This window comes from Antechinus flavipes, chromosome 4, assembly GCF_016432865.1.
Source record: "Antechinus flavipes isolate AdamAnt ecotype Samford, QLD, Australia chromosome 4, AdamAnt_v2, whole genome shotgun sequence".
Lineage (NCBI taxonomy): Eukaryota > Metazoa > Chordata > Mammalia > Dasyuromorphia > Dasyuridae > Antechinus > Antechinus flavipes.
In genome coordinates this window covers 237,627,288-237,647,859 of record NC_067401.1, presented here as the reverse complement: position 1 = coordinate 237,647,859, position 20,572 = coordinate 237,627,288, and the positions used below count along the sequence as shown (strand labels likewise).

Here is a 20,572-nt window from a genome sequence, read left to right as displayed (position 1 = left end):
TCCTGCCCGCAAGGAGTTTACATTTTATGGAATTTCACAATACCATTCCACAATCAATAGTAATACTGCTCTGCTGTCTCAATTGCTGGGTTGTAAGGATGCCATTTTTTTTTCTTTTCTTATTCTCAATTGTGGCTGCTTATTGCTATTGTGTAGTTTGTTTCTTTTATTAACTGAGGTTACATAAGCTAGTTCCCTCTGATCTCCATTCTATTCATGAATCATACACTGAACATTTGAAGATGAGGAGAAGCTGGGGTCCTGATGAATCAGAAATTTGAGATAACTATGAAATATGAGCTTATGCAGTAAATCCACTGGCCACATGTTTTCCCCTTTTCTTATTCTTTTTTTTTTCACAGTCTCTCATGTGTTGTTTATAGGCACCTAAGACTTAAGGATTATTAGTCCATGGCATTTTATAAGCTAATTCACTTAATAAAATTTTCTGATTAACAATCTTTCCTTCTAAATGTTGATTTTTTAAAAAAAAGAGTACCAAGTTGTACTAGAGTTTAAAATATCCCTTGGAAGCTTTCTACATCTATACTATAGATATTAAGCTGATATTTTAGTTATTTTATGAACTTCAAATAAACTGCTTCTTACATCGATTTCCTTAAAAATATGCTGTGCCTTTAAGCACAAGCTGACCATTAAGACCCTAACTCCCAAATATGAAACCCTCACTGTTCTAGGAGGGACATTCTGGGCCAAAAATAATAAGCTGTGAATTTACAAAGGCCTGATCTGATATAGAAAGCCATTTACAAAATTTCAGCAAACACAGCCCCTTTCATTTGAAAGTTTAACTAGGCTAAAATACTCTTGAGAATCTAACCTCCTGAATCAGTATCCATAGATATAGCACAATGCTGCCCTCCAGTGATTGTACAGAGAATGACATGGGTATTTATAAAAGTTGGAATTTTGATATTTCTTTAAAGCCTCGTTTTAAAGTCTAGCTAGGATATATTATAATCATTAAGTTAATGGTCTTACAAATATGTCCATAAAGAAAGCAAGTGGACATTAGCCAATGAAGTGGCTCTCCTACTTACCCTGAAATATATTAAAATTTTGTATGTAGTTTATAAATTAACACTCCAGGAAGATACTCCATGGGAGTGACTAATATTTTTGGGGGAATAAAGCACCTTGAGCAATTCATTTTTGGCCAGTAATATGAAAAAATATCACCCTCTTCCCCTCTTATGGGCTTTGATATTATTAAGGTACTCAAAGATCATAGCTCTAAGGCTGCTATGACCTCTCCTGGCATTCTGCCTTATTTACTCCTCGGGAATGGCATGAACACTGGGAGAATATATGACTCAGAAAGGCTTCTCTGACCAAAACCACCCAACAAATTAATTGTAGCCTTGGGAACAAATGCCAAGGGTACTGGTTCACCAATGCTTTATTGCTAGAACTAGACAATATGACAAAACTGATTTTTTATGAGCTTTTCCAAGGAGTCATAAGGCAAAATCTGTAGGGAAGATTGTTGAAGCTGATCACTGACTTTCATGCTTAAGAGGAATCAGTGTGAAATTCTCATTATTGTGGATGCTCTGGAGCTGTGCCAAATTTCCCAGTTCTTCTTTGGTATGGAATCTTGGTGATTAGGTAGCTAGGATTTCTTATTTCTACCACCATGGATCAAAGAAAGGAAGGAAGACCTTCTTAGTCATTTATTAGACACCCAAATATATTGTACAGAAAAAGTTGAAATGATGGCAAGTTGAAAGGACCCTGTCTATTCTGTCCCCTCCACTTCCCCTATTTACACTTTGTATACACACATATACACATACACATACATACTCATAAGTGTATTTTATTTATTTTCCTCCTTTTATCTCCCCAGGTGATCCAGGTCCAGCAAGCTATGGGAAAGAGGGACGGGATGGAGAGCGAGGCCCTCCAGGTCCTGCAGGAATTCCTGGGGTCCCTGGCCCTCCGGGCCCTGCTGGTCCCCCTGGTTTCTGTGAGCCAGCCTCCTGTACGGTCCAGGCTGGCCAGCGTGCTTTCAGCAAAGGTCCAGATCAGTGACAGGCCTAGTGTCTAATCACTGTTTCCACAGATAACTGATGGCAAAAGGAAAAAAAAACTGAGGAGCAGTACACAAAGCCGCTGAATAAGCAGAAGACTTTCATTATTGTTTTTAATATTATTACAAAAGTTGTACTTGACAATCAGATTTAGAACAATGGTGCTATACAAGAAGACTTTTTGTCTTTTTCCTCAAGAGGAAAAACAAAGGTAAAGTTAACAAAACCAAATCCCTTTAAATAAAGACACTTTCCGGTGACCAGCAGCCCTAATTTATAGCGTGCTATATATGAACATAATGCTGTATGTTGGGCCCTTGGGCCAATAAACAAACAAAAAAGACTATTTGGTTTCCCTCAGTTGCAGCATTATCAACTACTTACGCCTTATTCTCAGATCACAATTCCAACTCTTATTGAGAGGTGGACACACTGCTTATGGAGACACTTGACACATTGACTTGACATTGGGATATACATCTCCATTTATGTAATATTGCTGGGTGGCTAGCACTGTGTCATGTTGAATGGCTTCCATAGGTCATACATGGGTGTTCATTTTTGGTGATGATTTCTGGTGATCCTTATTGTTTTGGGAGCTTAATTCCACCTTGGTTCCTTCTGTGACAAGACAAAGTAGCAGGGCAATGGGCCACTGTTAATGGAGTCATGATATCCAGAAATACATATGCTTTATCAGTCAGGTTATTTATTTTAAAGATCTAAGTAACATCTTTCATTGTAACAAAAAAGAAATAAACACTGTTTCTAAACTCCTTGTATGTTTTTGAATTAAGTGTCATGGTCAGTAATAACAATTGGCAGTTATGTAACATTTTAAAATTTGCAGAGCTATATCTGTATCTATCTATCTTCTTAATGAAAAGATATCTTGGGGTATTAGTGGGTAAAGAGCCGGTCTCTGAGTCAGGAAAACCTGGATTCAAATCCCACCTCAGATGCTTTCTGGCAAGCTACCAAATTTCTCAGCATTCCACAACTCTCTAAAATGATGTTTCAGAGAATAGTTGTTCACCTGCATTAATAGAATGAATTTCTTCACTTGTGATTCCTTCATAAATATTTATTACAAGGGCTTTATTTTTATTTCTTTTTCTCAATGGGGAAGGAAGAGGAAGAGGTATAAAAAAGAAAAAAATAAGTATTAATTGAAAAAAGTTTTTTATGTAAAAGTAAATAAAATAAATTGATGAAATTACAAGTACATATAAAAAATTCTCGATAATATGAATGCAATTAGCAAAAAAGAGTGATTCACTCAGATCCCCAGATCAGAGAGGCATGAAGGGTGGTGACAGACAATCAAAATACTAGTGCTTAATATATACTATGTGCTAAAGTGGACAATATTAAATATTGGGGGAGTTCAAAGATATAAGGTCCTATCCTCAAGGAGCTTACATTGTAATGGAAGGGACGATATGTAAATAGGTATATATAGCACACACACACACACACACACACACACACACACACACACATATGGATCATTTATTCCTCTGAAAAAAGGAAGCACTTGAATACATTTTCTAAAAATTGTGAAGTTCCTGGGATTTCCATATTCTTCACAATGACAATTGTAATGATTTCACTTTCTAGAGACAGAAATGAAATTTCTCTCTATATTTCTACTTTCTGTAAAAGAAATAAAGAGTTGGAGGAGATGACATTTGTTGGGAAGCCATCTATGTCAACACATGGATGTTCTTTAAGGTCATACTCAAAACTCAGTTCACACAAAACCATTTCCAAGCTTACCTCTTCTCATTAAACAAAAAGTCATCTCATAGTGAGACAACTGGGCTGAAGGTTGGGCCCTCCTTCATCTTCTAAACATCTTATGCAATTGTATTATTTTGATTTTTCTTCCAACATCTTATCTGAATTTATCATTTTCATTTTATGCCATGCAAAGGTTGAGATACATGATCCCAGGGTACATAACAATAACTCAAAGGAGTCAGTGTCTCCAAGTTAGTAAAACTCAATTCTCTTAGATGAATGGAGAGACCTAATAATGTAATGATACATATATATGTCTGTGTGTGTGTGTGTGTGTATACATGTATATATATATACACACACATATATATGTCTCTCTATATATTTTATGGGCTATGCATTGGCTAAAATAATACACATGGTTTTGCTTAGATGAATCAATCATCTAATCATCTTAGATTCTGTTTGGATTTCATCAGAACTGTTTAATAAATCTAATTCCTTGGAAAAATCTATAGGCATTATAATGGTTATTGGCTGTAGAGATCAGTGCATTTTGTACAGATCAACTCTATTGTTATCTTCCCTTTTATCTTCTCTTCTGTCATATATCAAGTACTAAATAAATGTGTAGGAAATACAGGTTTCTGGTTAAAGTTCTCTAGGACAATGGTGGACTACTTTAGACAACACAATTCATCTTCAATTTAATAACTGCCAAGAAAATCCATTCTTTTTTTTTTTTCAACAAGACACTTTTATTTGAACTAGAGAAAGATAATCAAATACAAGAAAAGAAAAATTATATAACTAAATAAACATTTCCCCAGTTATAATAATAGTCATAACAAAATAAAGAACAAATAAATGTATTTGAAAAGTATATATTTAATCCAACTACTTTTGGATTTTTACTTTTAAACTTTTAAAACTAGGTTCCTATTTTAAAATACTGTGTTCAAAAATTTCACAGCTCAAGTGAGAAGTATTGGTTACAGAAATGAGTGCTTTCAAATAGAATAAGCAAAAGGAACACATTCAAAAGAGTAGGAACAATACATTGTAAATCTCAGGAAAGTGGATTAGTTTACAATCATTAGTAGAATATCATAAGACTTTCTATTGAATTGAAATGCAAAAAAAAAACCCCAAACTGCTCAGCAGTTTCTTTACCTGGAGGAATTGAGGAATATGGGATTAAATCATGTATCTCTTTCTCTCTCTCTCTTTTTTTTTCTTTAATTCTCCCTAATCCAAGAAGTAACAATGAGATGGATAAACTATCTTTTGGAATAACACTAACTGAAAAAGGGAGTCAGATAAGCAGAACTGGGTGGAAACTGGCAAACTAATGAAGTTCATCTGTGAATCCCTTCTAGGGTGGGCCTCTCAGGTCTTATTAATTTTTATTGCAAAATTTTAGACCATTTAGTTAAGATCACTTACTATGCAAATCACTGCTCAGTCTAACTGGACAGTAACTCACTAGCATGTGTGATTTGGAGTAATTAATTTCACTGTCTGCCAGAATTTTAGCAGGAAGGGAATGAATAGTAGGCTCTATGGAAAGTCTATTTATGGGCATTTGTGTTCAATTTTGTGTGTTGGGGGGGGGGAGGAAGAAAAGAATAACTGAGCAAACATTCCCACATTCAGAAATATCACAGGATCGAACCTGGTTTCTGCAAACTTAAAATAAGCTGCCCCTAAATCCTGCTTTTAGTAGATACTTTTTTTGTCTGTCTTTTTCTATCTCTAGTAACACTTGCTTTACCCATCTTCTAGGGTGAGTAGGAGAATAAAAATGAATTCATGTGGAAAAACTTAAAAGCTCTCTATAAAGGCAAGATTGTGTTTACTATTTTTATTACTTTGAAATGGCTTTTTAAGTATTTGCTAGTCTTTCAAGCAATGGCAGGCCAGGTATGACTTTAATTCTATGGTACTGTTCTTTTAAAAATTATACCATTTTAGGACTAACCTTTTTCTTTTATAGATAAGAAAACTGAGAGTCAGAGATATCAGAGGATTAAGTATCTTGCTCAAGGTCAAACAGCTTCATAGCTGGATCAGCACAGTCCATCAATTTCATTAATACATTGATTCAAAAACTGAGATTCTAAATGACTAGTAGACACGACTAAATTGAAATCTACTCCTTTGATGTATTTGTATAACAACAATTTAGATTAAGCCCTTATTGCTTTTAAGTCAATGAAGGAAAAATATCTAAATAGTTTTCTGTTGTGTATTTTGCTTTTTGGGTAAGGCTAGGTGATGAATGAAGATCTGAAGTTAGGAAATCTCACCTTCCTGAATTCAAATCTGGTCTTGGACATTACCTATGTGACCGTTGGCAAGTCACTTAACCCTGTTTACCTCTGTTTCCTCATATGTAAAATGATCTGAAGAAAGAAATGGCAAACCATTCTCCTGTTTTTGCAAAGAAAACGTCAAATTAAAATCACAGAGTCACACATAATTGAAATAACTGAACAACAAAAATTTTACCTTTGGGTTGTTTGGGAGGAACCATAGTTGGAGATGACATTTAAGTTTGTGTTCTGCCTAGGTCCTAATGAAATCCAAGGCTTGATAAAGACAAAATTAAGACTGGATAATTGTATGTAGCAATCATGTCATATATTCAAATAGATTTGAAATTGCTAACTAAAGCAAATGGCACACAATTTTTATGCCTGGTTTCTAAGAGAATAATGTCTGAAATTAATTAATTTTTTTTTTTTTGCTGTTAACAAAACTGGCTTCCTGTATTAACTTTTTCTGAAAATGAGACTTTTATATTTGTTCTTATTCCTAATTCTTGTCTCTCAGTAGACAGATGATAATAAAGGACAGTGGTATCCCGTATTTAATTTCTTCTGTGAGGTTATTTAAACTTTTTTTGTTCTGGGTTGAAAATACTTTTTTCTCCCCTTCTCCCTCATGAAAAGTTTCAGAGCTGAGAGGGAATAAATATTTCTAGAAAAGAAACCTGTGGCGAGGATCAAATGACTTACCTAATGTCACACAGATGGTTAGTTGTTTAGGCAGGACTAGATTCCATCATTTTCTGCTTCCTAGTACTTATTATGCCTTTTCATTTGTTTATATGCCAACATTTTGGTTTTTGGTTGTTTACCCGTGTCAAATAATAATAAGAAAAATATGACCTAGAATTAAGATATACTGAAACAGGCTTTGAAATGAGTGGGAAGTCATCTGAAATATTTGTGAGTGTGCCAGGAGTTAATTTGGAATATTTCTCTTTGCTCAAGTCCTTCTATACTAGGTGTTCTCAATAGCTTTTTTGTTAGCAAACTACTGCAAGGACTTCTTATTCATCCATGTTTGATGAGCATTATAAAACAGAATGGATTCAATGAAAACATGACAGCTATTTTTGGTGATTTACTCAGTAAGTATTCTTTGTATTCTGTCTAGGTCCTAATGAAATCCAATGCTTGATAAAGACAAAATTAAGATTGGATAATTGTATCTAGGAATAATGTCATGTATTCAAATAAATTTGAAATTGCTGACCAAAGCAAATGGCACACTTTTTTTTTACATACCTGGTTTCTAAGACAACAGTGCTCAAAAAGGACCAAAACATTTATAACCAAAACAAAGCTATAGCCACCACTGAATTTCAAACATTAATTCCCCAACAGATTATATCATGGATTTCTTTATGGGACTTCAGTAATTCCTGGAACATATTTAAAGAGTCACTGATAAAAAATTCTAGTAGGAATGGAGAAGAGCTTTATATTTTACTCAGTGACAATAAGTAAGTTAGAGTTTAATTTTTAAATTTGTTTTAAAGTAACTAACCTTAAAGTTAGTTCCCAATTAAGGCAAAGAGGCAGTGAAGTCTAATGGATAGAATTGGTCTTGAATAAGGCAGACCCAAATTCAAATTTGATCTCTGACATATAATAGTTGTGTATTTCTAGATAAGTCCCTTAAGCTCTCAGTACTCTAGGCAGCTTTCTAGGACTATAAGTGATAATTACTGCTACTAACAACACCTAGCATTTATATAGAGCTTTTAGATTCTTAAAATATCTGATCCATGTTACTTCATTTGCACTAGTAAAGAAAAACAGTTTTTTCATCTGGGAGTTCCCTATAAAATGAAACCATGGATGCAATCCCTATCTTTATATCTAGGACTGTGTCCTTTATTGAAAAAGCATGGCCATTGACTTTAGAAATTACTTCTGTATGAAAGTATTCCTCAACGGTTATAAAACTTTTAAATCCCTAAGGGACTTAAAAGTTTTATAGCCATTGAGGAAAATTTTATAAAATTTCTAATCCCATTATAATTTGCATGAACTGAACCATACTCATTTTGAACATGAAAGATAAGAAATAAACACAACCAGGAGAGTTCAATGCCTAAACATTATTTAAAAATAAATACAATGATAAAATATGCTACAATATTCAATCTGAATTTAAATATAATTACAGTCATTGAAAAATATGTTCAATCCTGAAATACACTTAAATATCAGTAAGACAACAAAATAATTGGTATTCTTTATACTTCTGAGCTTATTATAATCAAGTCCTAAACACCACTCCTAATAAATCTAACCCTTGCTTACATTCATTCATGACAAAAAAAATACCAGTTGATCATGATTCATGTTGGGCAAGTTAGTTGAGATAGTTGGGGACTCTAACTAATAGATCACAACAAGAAGTCAACCTGAAAAAATTTCTATTTAGGTCCCCGAAATCTTAGGTTATGCCATAGTTTGGTCCCTAATCCTGATTTTAGAGGTGAAATGATTTCACGTATGTGCCTATGTAGCCACCATCACAAATTCGGTCCAACTCCCAGCCTGTCAGTTTTTTGCCCTTTTTCCTATCATTGCAAACACAGTTTAACTTGTTGAACTAAGTTTTTCTCTGGCTCTAACCAGTTATTTTGACAATTAACCAAGCTGAGCAAGTTATTTTTGGCAGGAGAGATGTTGAATAGTACAGTTTATATTAAATCTTTGGAACATATTATCATTTATGTCACATCCTCAAAAGAAATGTTCCATCTATCTTGTTTCTCAAGACCCTCCTGAGAAATTAAGAAACTTTGTACAATGTCACTCTTAACAGCCAGCATATCAAGGGACAAGGTTCAATAAACTAGGGAATATTAACAGATATTGATGAAAAAGTTGGACATTCCTATAAACACCTTCTCTTCCTCCTACTTAGAAATCAGGAAAATATCATGGTGAAGTGAAAAGAACAAGTAAATTCCTTTCTGAAGTCATAGAAAAGATAATACTATGGAAAATATGTCTTCTCTGAAAGTGGGCTCAGACACATGTGAGAAGCAATCTATGGAACAGGTAAGATAAACACAGGACTTCTCCAGGAGTCATCACTCTAGGAGTATAGAAGTTTGACCTCCAAAGTTCTTAATGGCTTGTTACTACTAATGTCAGGAGGCTAAATAACAAAGTAAACAACTGCAAATAGTTGTGCTATTGCTAGAAAAATAGAAATACAAAAATCTAAATGTAAAAGTTTAAACAATTTTGAAAAATGATAAAGATTTAAGCAATGACCAGATTTTATGAACACTGGACTTGTTCTGAAATAGAGAATCCTATAAAAGATATGCTTCTTGTCAGTTGTTTGTCAACAAAGGATGTCTTGGATACTCCAAAGGCAGAGTGATTATAAAGTGTGAGAAATCTTAGATTATGGGAATTGGAAGCAAATAAAATAAATTAAAAAACTGCAAGATGTTCAGGAATATTTTTCCTGAAGGAGCAAAACTAAACCAAAAAGTTTATTGTCAATCCAGTGTTCAGTGACAAGAAAAACTTACAAAATTAGTAAAAAATGTTGCTAGCTCAGGTCTTCCCATAAGCCTCTCCTTTTTTTTCTTTTAAAGGTCAGGGGACCATTAATAAAGAGAAGCCTAATGAATTACAAAGTGCAAAGAAAGCTTTGATTTAGGGCATTGCCAATGAACTTGTCAAGCTCTGAATTTCTAGAAACCCATTCAATTCTTCTAAACACTTTAGCTCTGTACACCATCGTGTGGACAAAAGGAGGTATATCACAGGCTTTCAACAGTTGAGAAAACCTAAGGAGAAAATAAATCTGAGCCTAACTGAAAATTGAAAAGCATATCTATATACAATTGTTTTATAAGAAAAACTTCAAATGACAATTTTATATTTAATATATCTTTAGGGAGTGTCTTGAATAAATAAGCACAGTCATTAAATACAGAGAACTGATATTCTTTTTAGTTGTGACCAAGTTAAGGTATTTTGGAGTCCTCCCATCCTTTTCACATTTACCATTAAGGCTATGTGTGGACCTATGTTAAAACTATAGAATATATGACCTCAGTAGAGAAGACTATTTAACAAACTCTTATATTATACTTCTATTTGCATCCTCACTTTAAAAAGCTGTCTTAATTTGTCATTCCTCATTATGCTATGGTCAGAAACTTCCCAAATGAATATTGTGGCTGAGCTCATTCAGCTCTTAAATTGAATTGTAGGACTGAGGAATTCAAACAAATTTGGGAAAAGTATACAGTGTCAATTATTGATGGTCTTGTCATCAAGGCAGGCCTTGTTAGTCAAACAATTATGCTGTTTATCTGAAGTATAAAGATTCATGAATTTACTAATTATTCCTCCCTGCTGAGTAGATCAGACATTAATGACATCTCTATAAAAGCAAACAAATATTTTTGGAATGAAAAAAAATATTCTATGAAATGAAGAAGGACTTGGCAATTATCCATAACATAGTTAAACTAGATACTTTACAAAAAGTTAATTTCTGTAATGAGAATTTTCTTTTTTTATTTGTTTCAAAGTAATTGTATGATGGCCAAATCACTACTTCATTTGATCTTGTCTTATTTGGACTCAAACATCTTTACTGTGTTGTAAATTTACTAAAATCATAAGAAGGAACAAAAGTGTTTGAGGGCAAATAAAATAGGAGAGAAGGAAATTCTCACCTCAACTCCATATTCTTATTTATTCTAAAGTGAAAAGTAGTGCCCAGTTCCTGATTAAAAAACAGGGAGTTTGTATCCTGGGGACAAATCTTCTTTGCCTTATGTATCAATTAATGAAACAATAATAAATAAAATAATTTTTCTTTATCAAAAAATCTGAAAAAAATCATTAATGCAAGTCCTCAAAACAGGAATAAATCAATAACACCTTAATCAAAATTACCAAGAAAAAAATTAACAAAGAATAGGAAAAAACTATACTCCTATAAATATATGTAAGCATGGGAGTAGAGTCACCTATAATAGCATCAGACCATATAAGAACTAAAATGAACATATTTCATTATAGGATAAAATGAACTGGGTCAATAAACCATGTGAAAGCATAAATTCAAGAAAGCAATGAACCAAATATCATTACTCACAAGCAGAACATATTTCCATCTGTGAAAATATTAAAAAACAATACAATAAATATTTTTTCATCTAATGAAGGAGGAAAAAGACAAACAAATAATGGGAGATTAGTAAGTAAAAATAATATTTTAAATTACAAAAATGTTCAACCTCCTGACAAATTCAAGTAAATTAACACTATAAAATCTTATTAAGAAAGGTACAAGTTTTGAGAATCATATTTCAATTAGCCCCAAATTCTAAATATACACTTAGCACCAAGTCATAACTCTCTTATACTTCTTTTGAATATAACATCCCATTAAAGAAACACACTTATGAAGACTCCAATCATAAAGTTTGTTTAAAACACAGCACCATTGTAGATATCATCACAAGAAATAAATTAGTGTTGAGCAGGAATTCATAATTTAAAAAAAACACAAAAATTGTGAGAAAATTTGGAATTACTTGAATGATACAAAATAAATCAATGCAAATCAATTAAAACAAAACAAAACAAACAATAAAAGATGTTCTATGTATTCCTAGCCATATATAGTAGCTGACCAGCAGTTCACTGAATTAAAATGAATAGTATTTAAAATCACGAGCACAGCTAAGTACAAGAAATATCCTAATTTCAGTTTTGTAAATTCTTCAATTCTTTCCCACTTTCAATTCCAGACATGCTCCACAGACATGATGACTACATTCAGATTGTTTCAATTTCAGAGTCCTTGTACTGTCTGTAGAGTTTTTACAATGGACTTGCCATCTTAACCTTATTTTCGATGAACAGACAAAAGTCATTTTCCATTCTGTTCTAGGAAAACTGGAACTTCTTTATTAAGAAGAGAAAGTTGGAAAGTGAGGATTTTCTACAACAGTGTTAGGGGAGAAGCACCCCCATCCTACAAGTGACATGGCCTTTGAATTTCTACAATCCATTTGATTAGCTATTGTAAGTATAGCTATCAAACATTTAAGAAAAACTCATTTTTTATAACCCATGGTAACTTCCTGCTAAGTTAATAAATAATTATGAAACAACTTGTGTTGATTAAGAATCCAGTAATGATTATAATTTCATATTCTTTTGTTTTAGACAACATGGTCATTAATTCCTTTTTTGGTACTCTTCCCCTGCTCTCATATCCACATATACTCCTTGGGCTTCCTTTTCCAGGATCTTATATAAATGTGTCAAAAGAATCCCATCTTCTGAGACTCTGAATACAGGTTGCAAGAGCAGAGATGTGTGGTTGCTGTCCCTCATCTGATCTATGTCCTTTGCTCTATTTTGGGGAGGGTAATTTAGTAAATACACATTCTCACTCTGATGTTGCATACTTGCTACAATTCTCCATTCACCTTTCAGGAGGATCCCCCCAAATTAGTCAGTTTTATTATATATGGACTTTTTTTTTTTTTTAAGCAGCGATGGACCCAATTGCTTTTTGCTTAGATGGATGATCTTTTCTTGATACATCATATTTGAGTCATTAAGCCCAGGTACCAAAAGCCTATGAGCTCTTTGCAGAATCCTTAGTTCACTCCATCATCTTCATCATCATCATCAAATATTTCTTCTTAACAGAATCCATATTTGTTTCACAGTTGAAGATTGTCTACTTGGTTGGTCATAATATCTGCAACTGGAGAAGTGTACATATTGTGATGGAACATATGGCTGTATGTATTGAATTTTTTCTTCCCCCATGTTGTGGGAGCTAATGTTGCTCAGCTTTAAACTAAGCTAATCATTAGAAAAAACAAAAACAAAAGTTTACTTTATTTGTAAAGGTCAGTTTTTGAGTTCTTTAAAATCATGAGAATCTCCTGAGAAGTGGGAGAGCAAAACAATTTCTCTCATTGTTATATAGGAAATTATCAAAAGATTTGTCTGACTAAATTGGAAGGCAGTAGCATCACACCCTTAGGCCATCAAAAGTAGATGGAAAAATTCAATATGAAGTATATTGGAGTAAAGAGTTGACAGGAAACTTCAGCAAGAACATTCAATTTAAAATTTAAGACAACTTGTAATTCTGTCTCCTCTATGCCTTAGAGCAATGAAACTCATATGGATGAGACAGTAAAAATATGTATAATTTTCAACTAACTAAATTGTTAAGACAATTTCCTTTCAAAGAAGGAAAGCTCATGATAATGTTTGGGCTTGTTTATCTTATTGAAAAATTTCAATAAGACAGTAAATATAAAATAAATCATTGGGAATGGACTTGGAAAAAGTATAGAGGTGTCTACATCAGAAGCTGGAGTCAAAGGATTTGGCTTAAATGCTCTCAAAGTGCTGCTCCAGGACAATTGATTTGATTAAAACAAACCAAGTTCCACAGATTTTTCAGTTGGTAGAGGTCATCACTAGACACCAAGCCATTTTCAGGAAGCTGCTCATTTTCCACTTTCATGTCCTGGTGGCTGAGCATGAGACACAGGATGGGAGCAATCATCTGGGTTACACCGTCCACTAGGTCCAGGGGGACCCTGAGGCCCTGGAACACCGGGTGTACCTGGCATACAAGTTGCTAATAAAATAAAAGAAATCATTAGTTTGGAGACAAGGGGCCACATCCTCATCTGCTACTCCTAATAGTATGACACATAATAAAGTAGGAAAGTCAAGGATAAGAAGAAATATTTTTCAACAAATAAAGGCTTATTGGTTGTGAAAACAATACCATCATTACCTGAAGGCCCAGGAAGACCAGGATTTCCTGGGAGCCCAATTCCAGGTTCACCTCTTTCTCCTTTCTGTCCTCTGTAACCTATATAACATATATGCAAAAAATAAACACAAAATGATAAAAGTGCTCTGTGACAGTAGAACAAATGCCACAACCATTTTCAAGTTTCTTTATTCTTAAATGTTACCTTAAGGTTAAATGTTATTCTTAAATGTTAAATTAAGATTAAATGGTAGCTGTGTTCAACGGTCTCAATCACATGGTTAAATTTACATATCATTCTCAAGTTAAAATTTAATGGACCATCAAATCATAGATAAGAATCACCTCTTTAAATAAATAACAATTTAGTGAAGAAAACATGGATTCTCTGACACAGACTACATGTTTGACTATGGGGAAATCAGTTAGCTTCTCAGAACTAGGCAATTCTCTAAAATTACTAAATTGCAAAGTGTGTGTGTGTGTGTGTGTGTGTGTGTGTGTGTGTGTGTGTGTGATGTTTCCTTATTGGGGGTTGAATTCACTGGCATAATCACTGATTCTCTTCTCATAACAACTATAATGATGTTATTACTTTTTAAGATAATCATTTACCATTCAAGTTTTCTTGGTCAAACTCTATCTAATGAGCATTAAAATAGTCTCAAAGCAATTAAAATAAAACTTACCTTCTTCCTCAAATAATTTTGAAACAGAAATGGACATAAATACCTATTGGAAGTCATTGTTACTTACAAGACTAAACCATCATATTTAATGACTTGCCTTAAATGTCATTTAATTAATTAAATAATTAGTTATTTAATTTTAATAATTAAATTTATATTTTTATATATAAATTAAATTAATAATTGACTAATTAAATAAATTGGTCATGGAATAGTTCAAGTTTCAGAAGTTCAATAAAGTCATTATATATTTAACAACATGACAGCTAGAATATGTGTATATGTGTGACATACTTGTAATCATTGGATAAAAAATAAGGGCTTGATTCAATTTACCATTTATATTTTTATTTATTGTACAAGTTCTCATGCCTTATGAGGGCTGAGATTTTGTTGCTCCCATGAAGTGGAAACTACAAGGAAGGTTAGAAAAATAAGGAGATGAAACACTGGTTGAAAAAGTTGAATAAATATTGATCAGGTGACATTCTTCAGTTGAAGGCAACTGAGCCCAAATGGACAAATATCAAAAGATATAAATATAGGGACTTCCAAAGAATGTGTTTTAAGACCAGGGAAAAGATATCCAGATACTACAGAGCTTTAAATTAAAGCTAAGCTCCACATCAAATTCAATACCAACTTGTACTAGTTTCTAAACTCACTTAACAGTAAATAAACTAGAAGAGAAAAGATAATTTTTTCTACTTTCTTTTTACCTAAGGAGCATTTGACATCACAATAACAATACAACAATGCAGAAACATGCAATTGACATAGCAAAAGATGGAATGGTAATAGGAAATAATCAATGCAAAAAATTAGCTTCAAATTGGTCATGCATTTTAATAACTATGTCCCATTACAACAGACTGATGGCAAGTACATGAAATCTATTGACTCATGGCTCCCTACAAACAGCATATGAAAATTCTTTCAAAAATTTCCTCAGCTTTCTGTATACGTATAGAAGTATCAGCCCTTAGAGATTCTGATTTGCAGATATTCCAACACATCAGTGGCATGGTTCGTATTCACTTAATGCTATTTGAGCTTTGACTAGGCAAAAAAAAAAAAAAAATACTATTTTAATTTTCGAGCAGCATGAGAATTTTCATGACCATGGGTTTTGTTTTTGTTTCACAAATATGAAATAATCAAGAAAAATGGCATATTTAATAAATAGGTTGAAGTATATGCCATACACCTACACAGCAAGAAGCCTCCACATATTTATGGCTGGGATTGGTAATGTTTATTTTATAATGACAGAGCACAATTTTGGATTGTATAGAAAATTATATCTAATGTATATTGGTACTATATCAGAGTTTCATATTAATTAGCAATGAAAACATTTCCTTAGTGTCTTTTGCAGAAATGATTTTTATAGGATACACACAATAAAGGAAAAATATGTTAATCAGCTTCATCAAAAAGCATTTAGAAGTGCCTAATAAAAAAAATGCCCTATTACAGAAAAAAATGAACTTTATATGAGTTGTATTTGACATTTAGCTACAGCCTCTATCACTGCATTTTTGGAAGATCAATTACATGAGAATGTATTGATGATGAGAAGAAAAAAAACCCAATAATGACCAACTAATATCAGACTTGCTATGAGTGAAAGGACTAGAGCTATAGCTGCATGAAGGGATATAGCTTACAATAAAGAATCTTATTTATCAACATCTTGCATATTCAAATTAAAATTCTGTGTTTAGCTTGACCATCTACTTTAATAATTATGTTATTATATAGTCTTTAAAAAACCCACAAGACACAAATATGTCTGTCTGTCCTTATCTCTCTAGACACAGTTTATGAGTGTATGTATGTATATATTCAGTGAGCAAGTTGGACTAGATTACTGATAAATAGAAATGGCCCTATTAAGGTAAAGATATCTTATTTCAAATTAATAAATTATAACATTTGGAAATTGAAACATGAAGCTGACATTAATTAATGATTTTGTTCACGATTTTGGAGCCTGTATTATGTGTGTGTATATACATACATATATGTACGTATTTATATCTATGTATGTATATCTTAAGTAAAAGGGGTGGTGATTGTGATATACAGAAGAACTAATAATTTTTAAAAAAGATGATGTGCTATATAACACGTTACTATGTAACATACATATATATATGTGTGTATATATATATATATATATATATATATATATATATATATATATATATAAAACTATATAACAATGTAACTAACATTTCAATTGGAACTTGAGACTTACATTTAAGGATTTCATTTATGTATCTGTGGGCATATTAGATAAATATTACTCTGTCTGTCAGACATTTAATATTGCTCCTGTTGGAGGAATATATAAAAACTCATCTGTGTTCCTTTTGATATAATTTTCAGGCACTCAGACATGAATGTTCAGTGATTCAGACTTTGAAGGTCTATATCTATACTAGTCAGATAAATTATTCTGTTGAATAATAGAAGAATCTTTTGGATTAGTGTGTTTGTGGATAACTGTGATCACAAATAATCATTCAACAAGCAATTATTAAATACTAACAGAAGAATCAGGAAAGGTCTGATAACAGAAGCTTTCTATATATCTATGTCTCTATGTCTCTATCTTTATCTCTCTATTTCTCTTTCTATCCATTCATCTATCCCCTCTCCCCATCCCCTCTCTAATCCTTATGGAAGAACTTGAAAGGAGTAGGAATTAAAGAAGAACCTGATGTTTTTCACTCTAGCAGGTACAGGAATTGAAGGAAACTCATGGGTGTGAATTTTCTTTGTTTTGAGTCCCATAAACTTGTATATCTGTACTTTAGAGGCTTCTGAAATCGATGGGCCTTTTAGTTACAACACCAGATTGTTTCTTTAGAATACCTAGAGGCTTGAGAGGGCAAGTGAGATCAGAAAAGTTTAAATAACTTCTCTTTTCTAAATTCACATGGCTGACCAGGGGAACAATTAGGGAAAATTTCTCCTCTTCTTCAAATTGCTGAACCCATGTTGACTTATGATTTTCTTGGGCATTTCTACTATTATTCTAAATGAGGAATATCATCACTCCCCTGATGGTAGCACCATGGAGACCTAATGGTGTATACTTCAGGCAAGAGAGAATTGATTCCAAACACCCAGGAGAATTTTCCTCTTAATTTAGTTAATAGATTTGGACTAACTGAAACTCTGTAGGAGCAATGATAATCTAAAATTGTCTAAAAAGAATTTAAAATAGAATTTTAAAAGCCTGGCTTTGAGGATCAAAAGAAAAGCATAAATAAAGTCACTGAAAGTGGGAAGTATAATGTCTATTCTTATCCAAAGACCTATTATGCCTTCCCTACTTACCTTTACCTAGTTTCCTTCAACTCTCAGCTCAGATATCAACTTCTACTTCATTGTTTTCTAATTCCCTAAATTTCTAGTACTTTCCCCTTCAAAATTATACTGTAATTATTTTGCAATTTTTACCTTGCATGGTAAATTAAAATGAATCTTGCCCTCAAGGATTTTACATTCTATTAGAGAAGAGAAATTAGAGATTACAATATATAAAGGAATGTATTATTTGTATTGTATGCTTGCACATGCATATACACACATATATATGAAATGTTTCTCTCCATGAGCATTTAGTATATATACACACAGATTTTATGTTTGGACTTATACATATATGCAAAAATATGTTTGTGTATATGAAATCTCTTTCCATATATACATATATAGATATATATATATACATCTATATACAATAAAGGCAAGATAATTTTACAGGGTAAAAGAAAATTATTCCTGCTCTCAAAAAGTTAATATTCTACATATATTATATGTATATATAATATTTCTCTTTATTTTGAGAAATTACTTTTGGTGTATTTTGTAAACATTTTAATAATATATGTATGCATGTATTTATGCATATGTGAAGGTATATATATAATATTTATATGTACATATAGATAGATATGTGTATATATATTTTTTTTTCTTCTCTCATACAAAGGAATATAAGCTATTTGAGGGCAGGGAGGATTTCACTTTTATATTTGTAGGTCCAGCCTTTAGTAGGACTTAGAATATAGTAGGCATTTAAATGATCATTGATTGATTAACTGGTCATTTCAAGCAATTGAAAAATGAAACATAACATTATTCCACAAAATATGGTTAAGAGTTAAACACTCCTTTCTTAAACTTGGATCTTAATCTCATGTTCTCAGACTTGATTTTCTTTTTGCTGAGTACATACAAGCAAAGGATGTGAGATGGTTTTGCTATTTACTTTGCATCTTTCTATTTCTTCCTTTCCAAAGAAGTTTGTGAAGACAAACTGCTAAACCAAAGCATCTTTCTTCCTCATAAACAAGCTCACATATACAAAGTTCAAATAATCTCTTTTCTAGAGATTTCTGATCCAGTTCTGAATTTGGATAATAAGGATGAAATTTCTGGATCAGTCTGATTGAGCCAGTAGTCTGGAGGTTGACCATGATATTAATAGGTTGAACCCCATTTTCTTTTATCCTAGAAAATATTGTTAACTTTGGGAGAGCAACAATTCAAATTCATAGGAATCATAAATCATAGATCCTGAGCAGGATGGGATATTAGAATTTACTTAGTCCAACTATCTCAAATTAAAGATAAAGAAACTGAGTCCTACAGTGATTAAAATGACTTGCTCTGGTTGCCCATGTAATAAATAGCATAGCCAGCCTTGGAGTCCTTTGACTTGAAATTAAATGCTAAAATATTCTGAATACTAAAGCAGTCACCTATGTGCAGTCAACTACAAATTACTGGAGCTGTATACCTTTTCACAATCCAATACCAGCACTTAAAAAAAAAAAAACAAAACAGTTTTTTTTTCCTTTCAGTTGTGTGCCTGATCTCTCTGTGTTTTTAAAAATCAAGTTAAATAGCATCACACATATGTGCAGAGGTATCTTCTCTACTAATCATATTCCTACTTTTCATTTGAAATTCCACATCACAAAAATCTATTCAGATTTTTCAGATTCTTTGAAAGTTCATAATCTTTTTTCTGTTATGTATCTTATAACCTATTAAAAAGTACACTTAAAAAAAAGATAGCAGTAGAGGTTAGAAGACATATATTTTAAATTATAAATTAAATTACTTTATGATGCTTGTGTTCAATATGAGAAATTAAGAAATTGAGAGTTATGCTTAAATTGACTTAAGATACTTTGTAGCTTCAAATTAACTTTTAATTAAAAAGAGTTAACATGTCAGCTTGCCAATCTTTACAAAGGGAGGCTTTGTTAAAAAGCTAGAAAGCATGTCATTTATAAATCAGATAAGGCATGCCTTAACATTCAAATAAAATTTTCTATTGGGTCTCTACTCTTCCATCTAATATGAATAACAGTAGTATTTGACACTCTACAAAGTAAAGGAATTTTATTCTGAGCCCAGCTATAATTATGTTATGAAAAGCAATTATTTGCAAATTGGATGCTGTTAAGGAGGTATGCTGAGGTTCAGATTCAGACTCCATTAAGTACTTCCTATGGGACTCAAGGTAAGTCTTAATTTTCTTGAACCTGTTTCTTTACCTGAAAAATGAGGAGTATAGGCTAGATCAACTCTAAGTTCTCTTCTAGCTCTAATTATATAAGCCTATAAGCTAGATATTTAGCAAAAGCATTATTTTTATAAAAATGTCCCCATTTATTTTCAAAATATATTCAATAGGATTATTCTATTACAACCATCTATACTGCTTATCCTTTCTTTGGAATACTTCCTGCCTGGACAATCAAACTGTAGTTTGTAAAGCATATGTTAAATGTGTAGGGAAAGAATAAGTGATAATTCACTACAGACCACCTCTAATCCCATGAACTCTTTCCCTGGATCTCTCATTTCTACATGTTCTTCTCTTCTTTGGTGATCATTTCACCAAACTCCCACCATGCATTTGCTCCTATCAGTGTTAATAGTCCTTAGACA

General features: G+C 32.5%; 2 protein-coding genes across 2 annotated transcripts in view; one reads left to right on the top strand and one right to left on the bottom strand.

The window, feature by feature from the left end:
- Positions 1–2,827, top strand: part of COL9A1 (collagen type IX alpha 1 chain) — a 126,357-nt gene extending 123,530 nt beyond the window's left edge. The window contains exon 38 of the mRNA XM_051996710.1: positions 1,871–2,827. Within this exon, the coding sequence (XP_051852670.1) occupies positions 1,871–2,055 (185 nt within the window). The 3' untranslated portion in view covers positions 2,056–2,827. The remainder of the gene's footprint in view (positions 1–1,870) is intronic.
- A 10,799-nt stretch (positions 2,828–13,626) lies between these two features.
- The window catches only part of COL19A1 (collagen type XIX alpha 1 chain), a 347,108-nt gene continuing 340,162 nt past the window's right edge, over positions 13,627–20,572 (bottom strand). The window contains exons 39-40 of the mRNA XM_051996709.1: positions 13,923–14,000; positions 13,627–13,760 (exon numbers count right to left, since the gene is read on the bottom strand). Of these exons, the coding sequence (XP_051852669.1) occupies positions 13,627–13,760; positions 13,923–14,000 (212 nt within the window). The remainder of the gene's footprint in view (positions 13,761–13,922; positions 14,001–20,572) is intronic.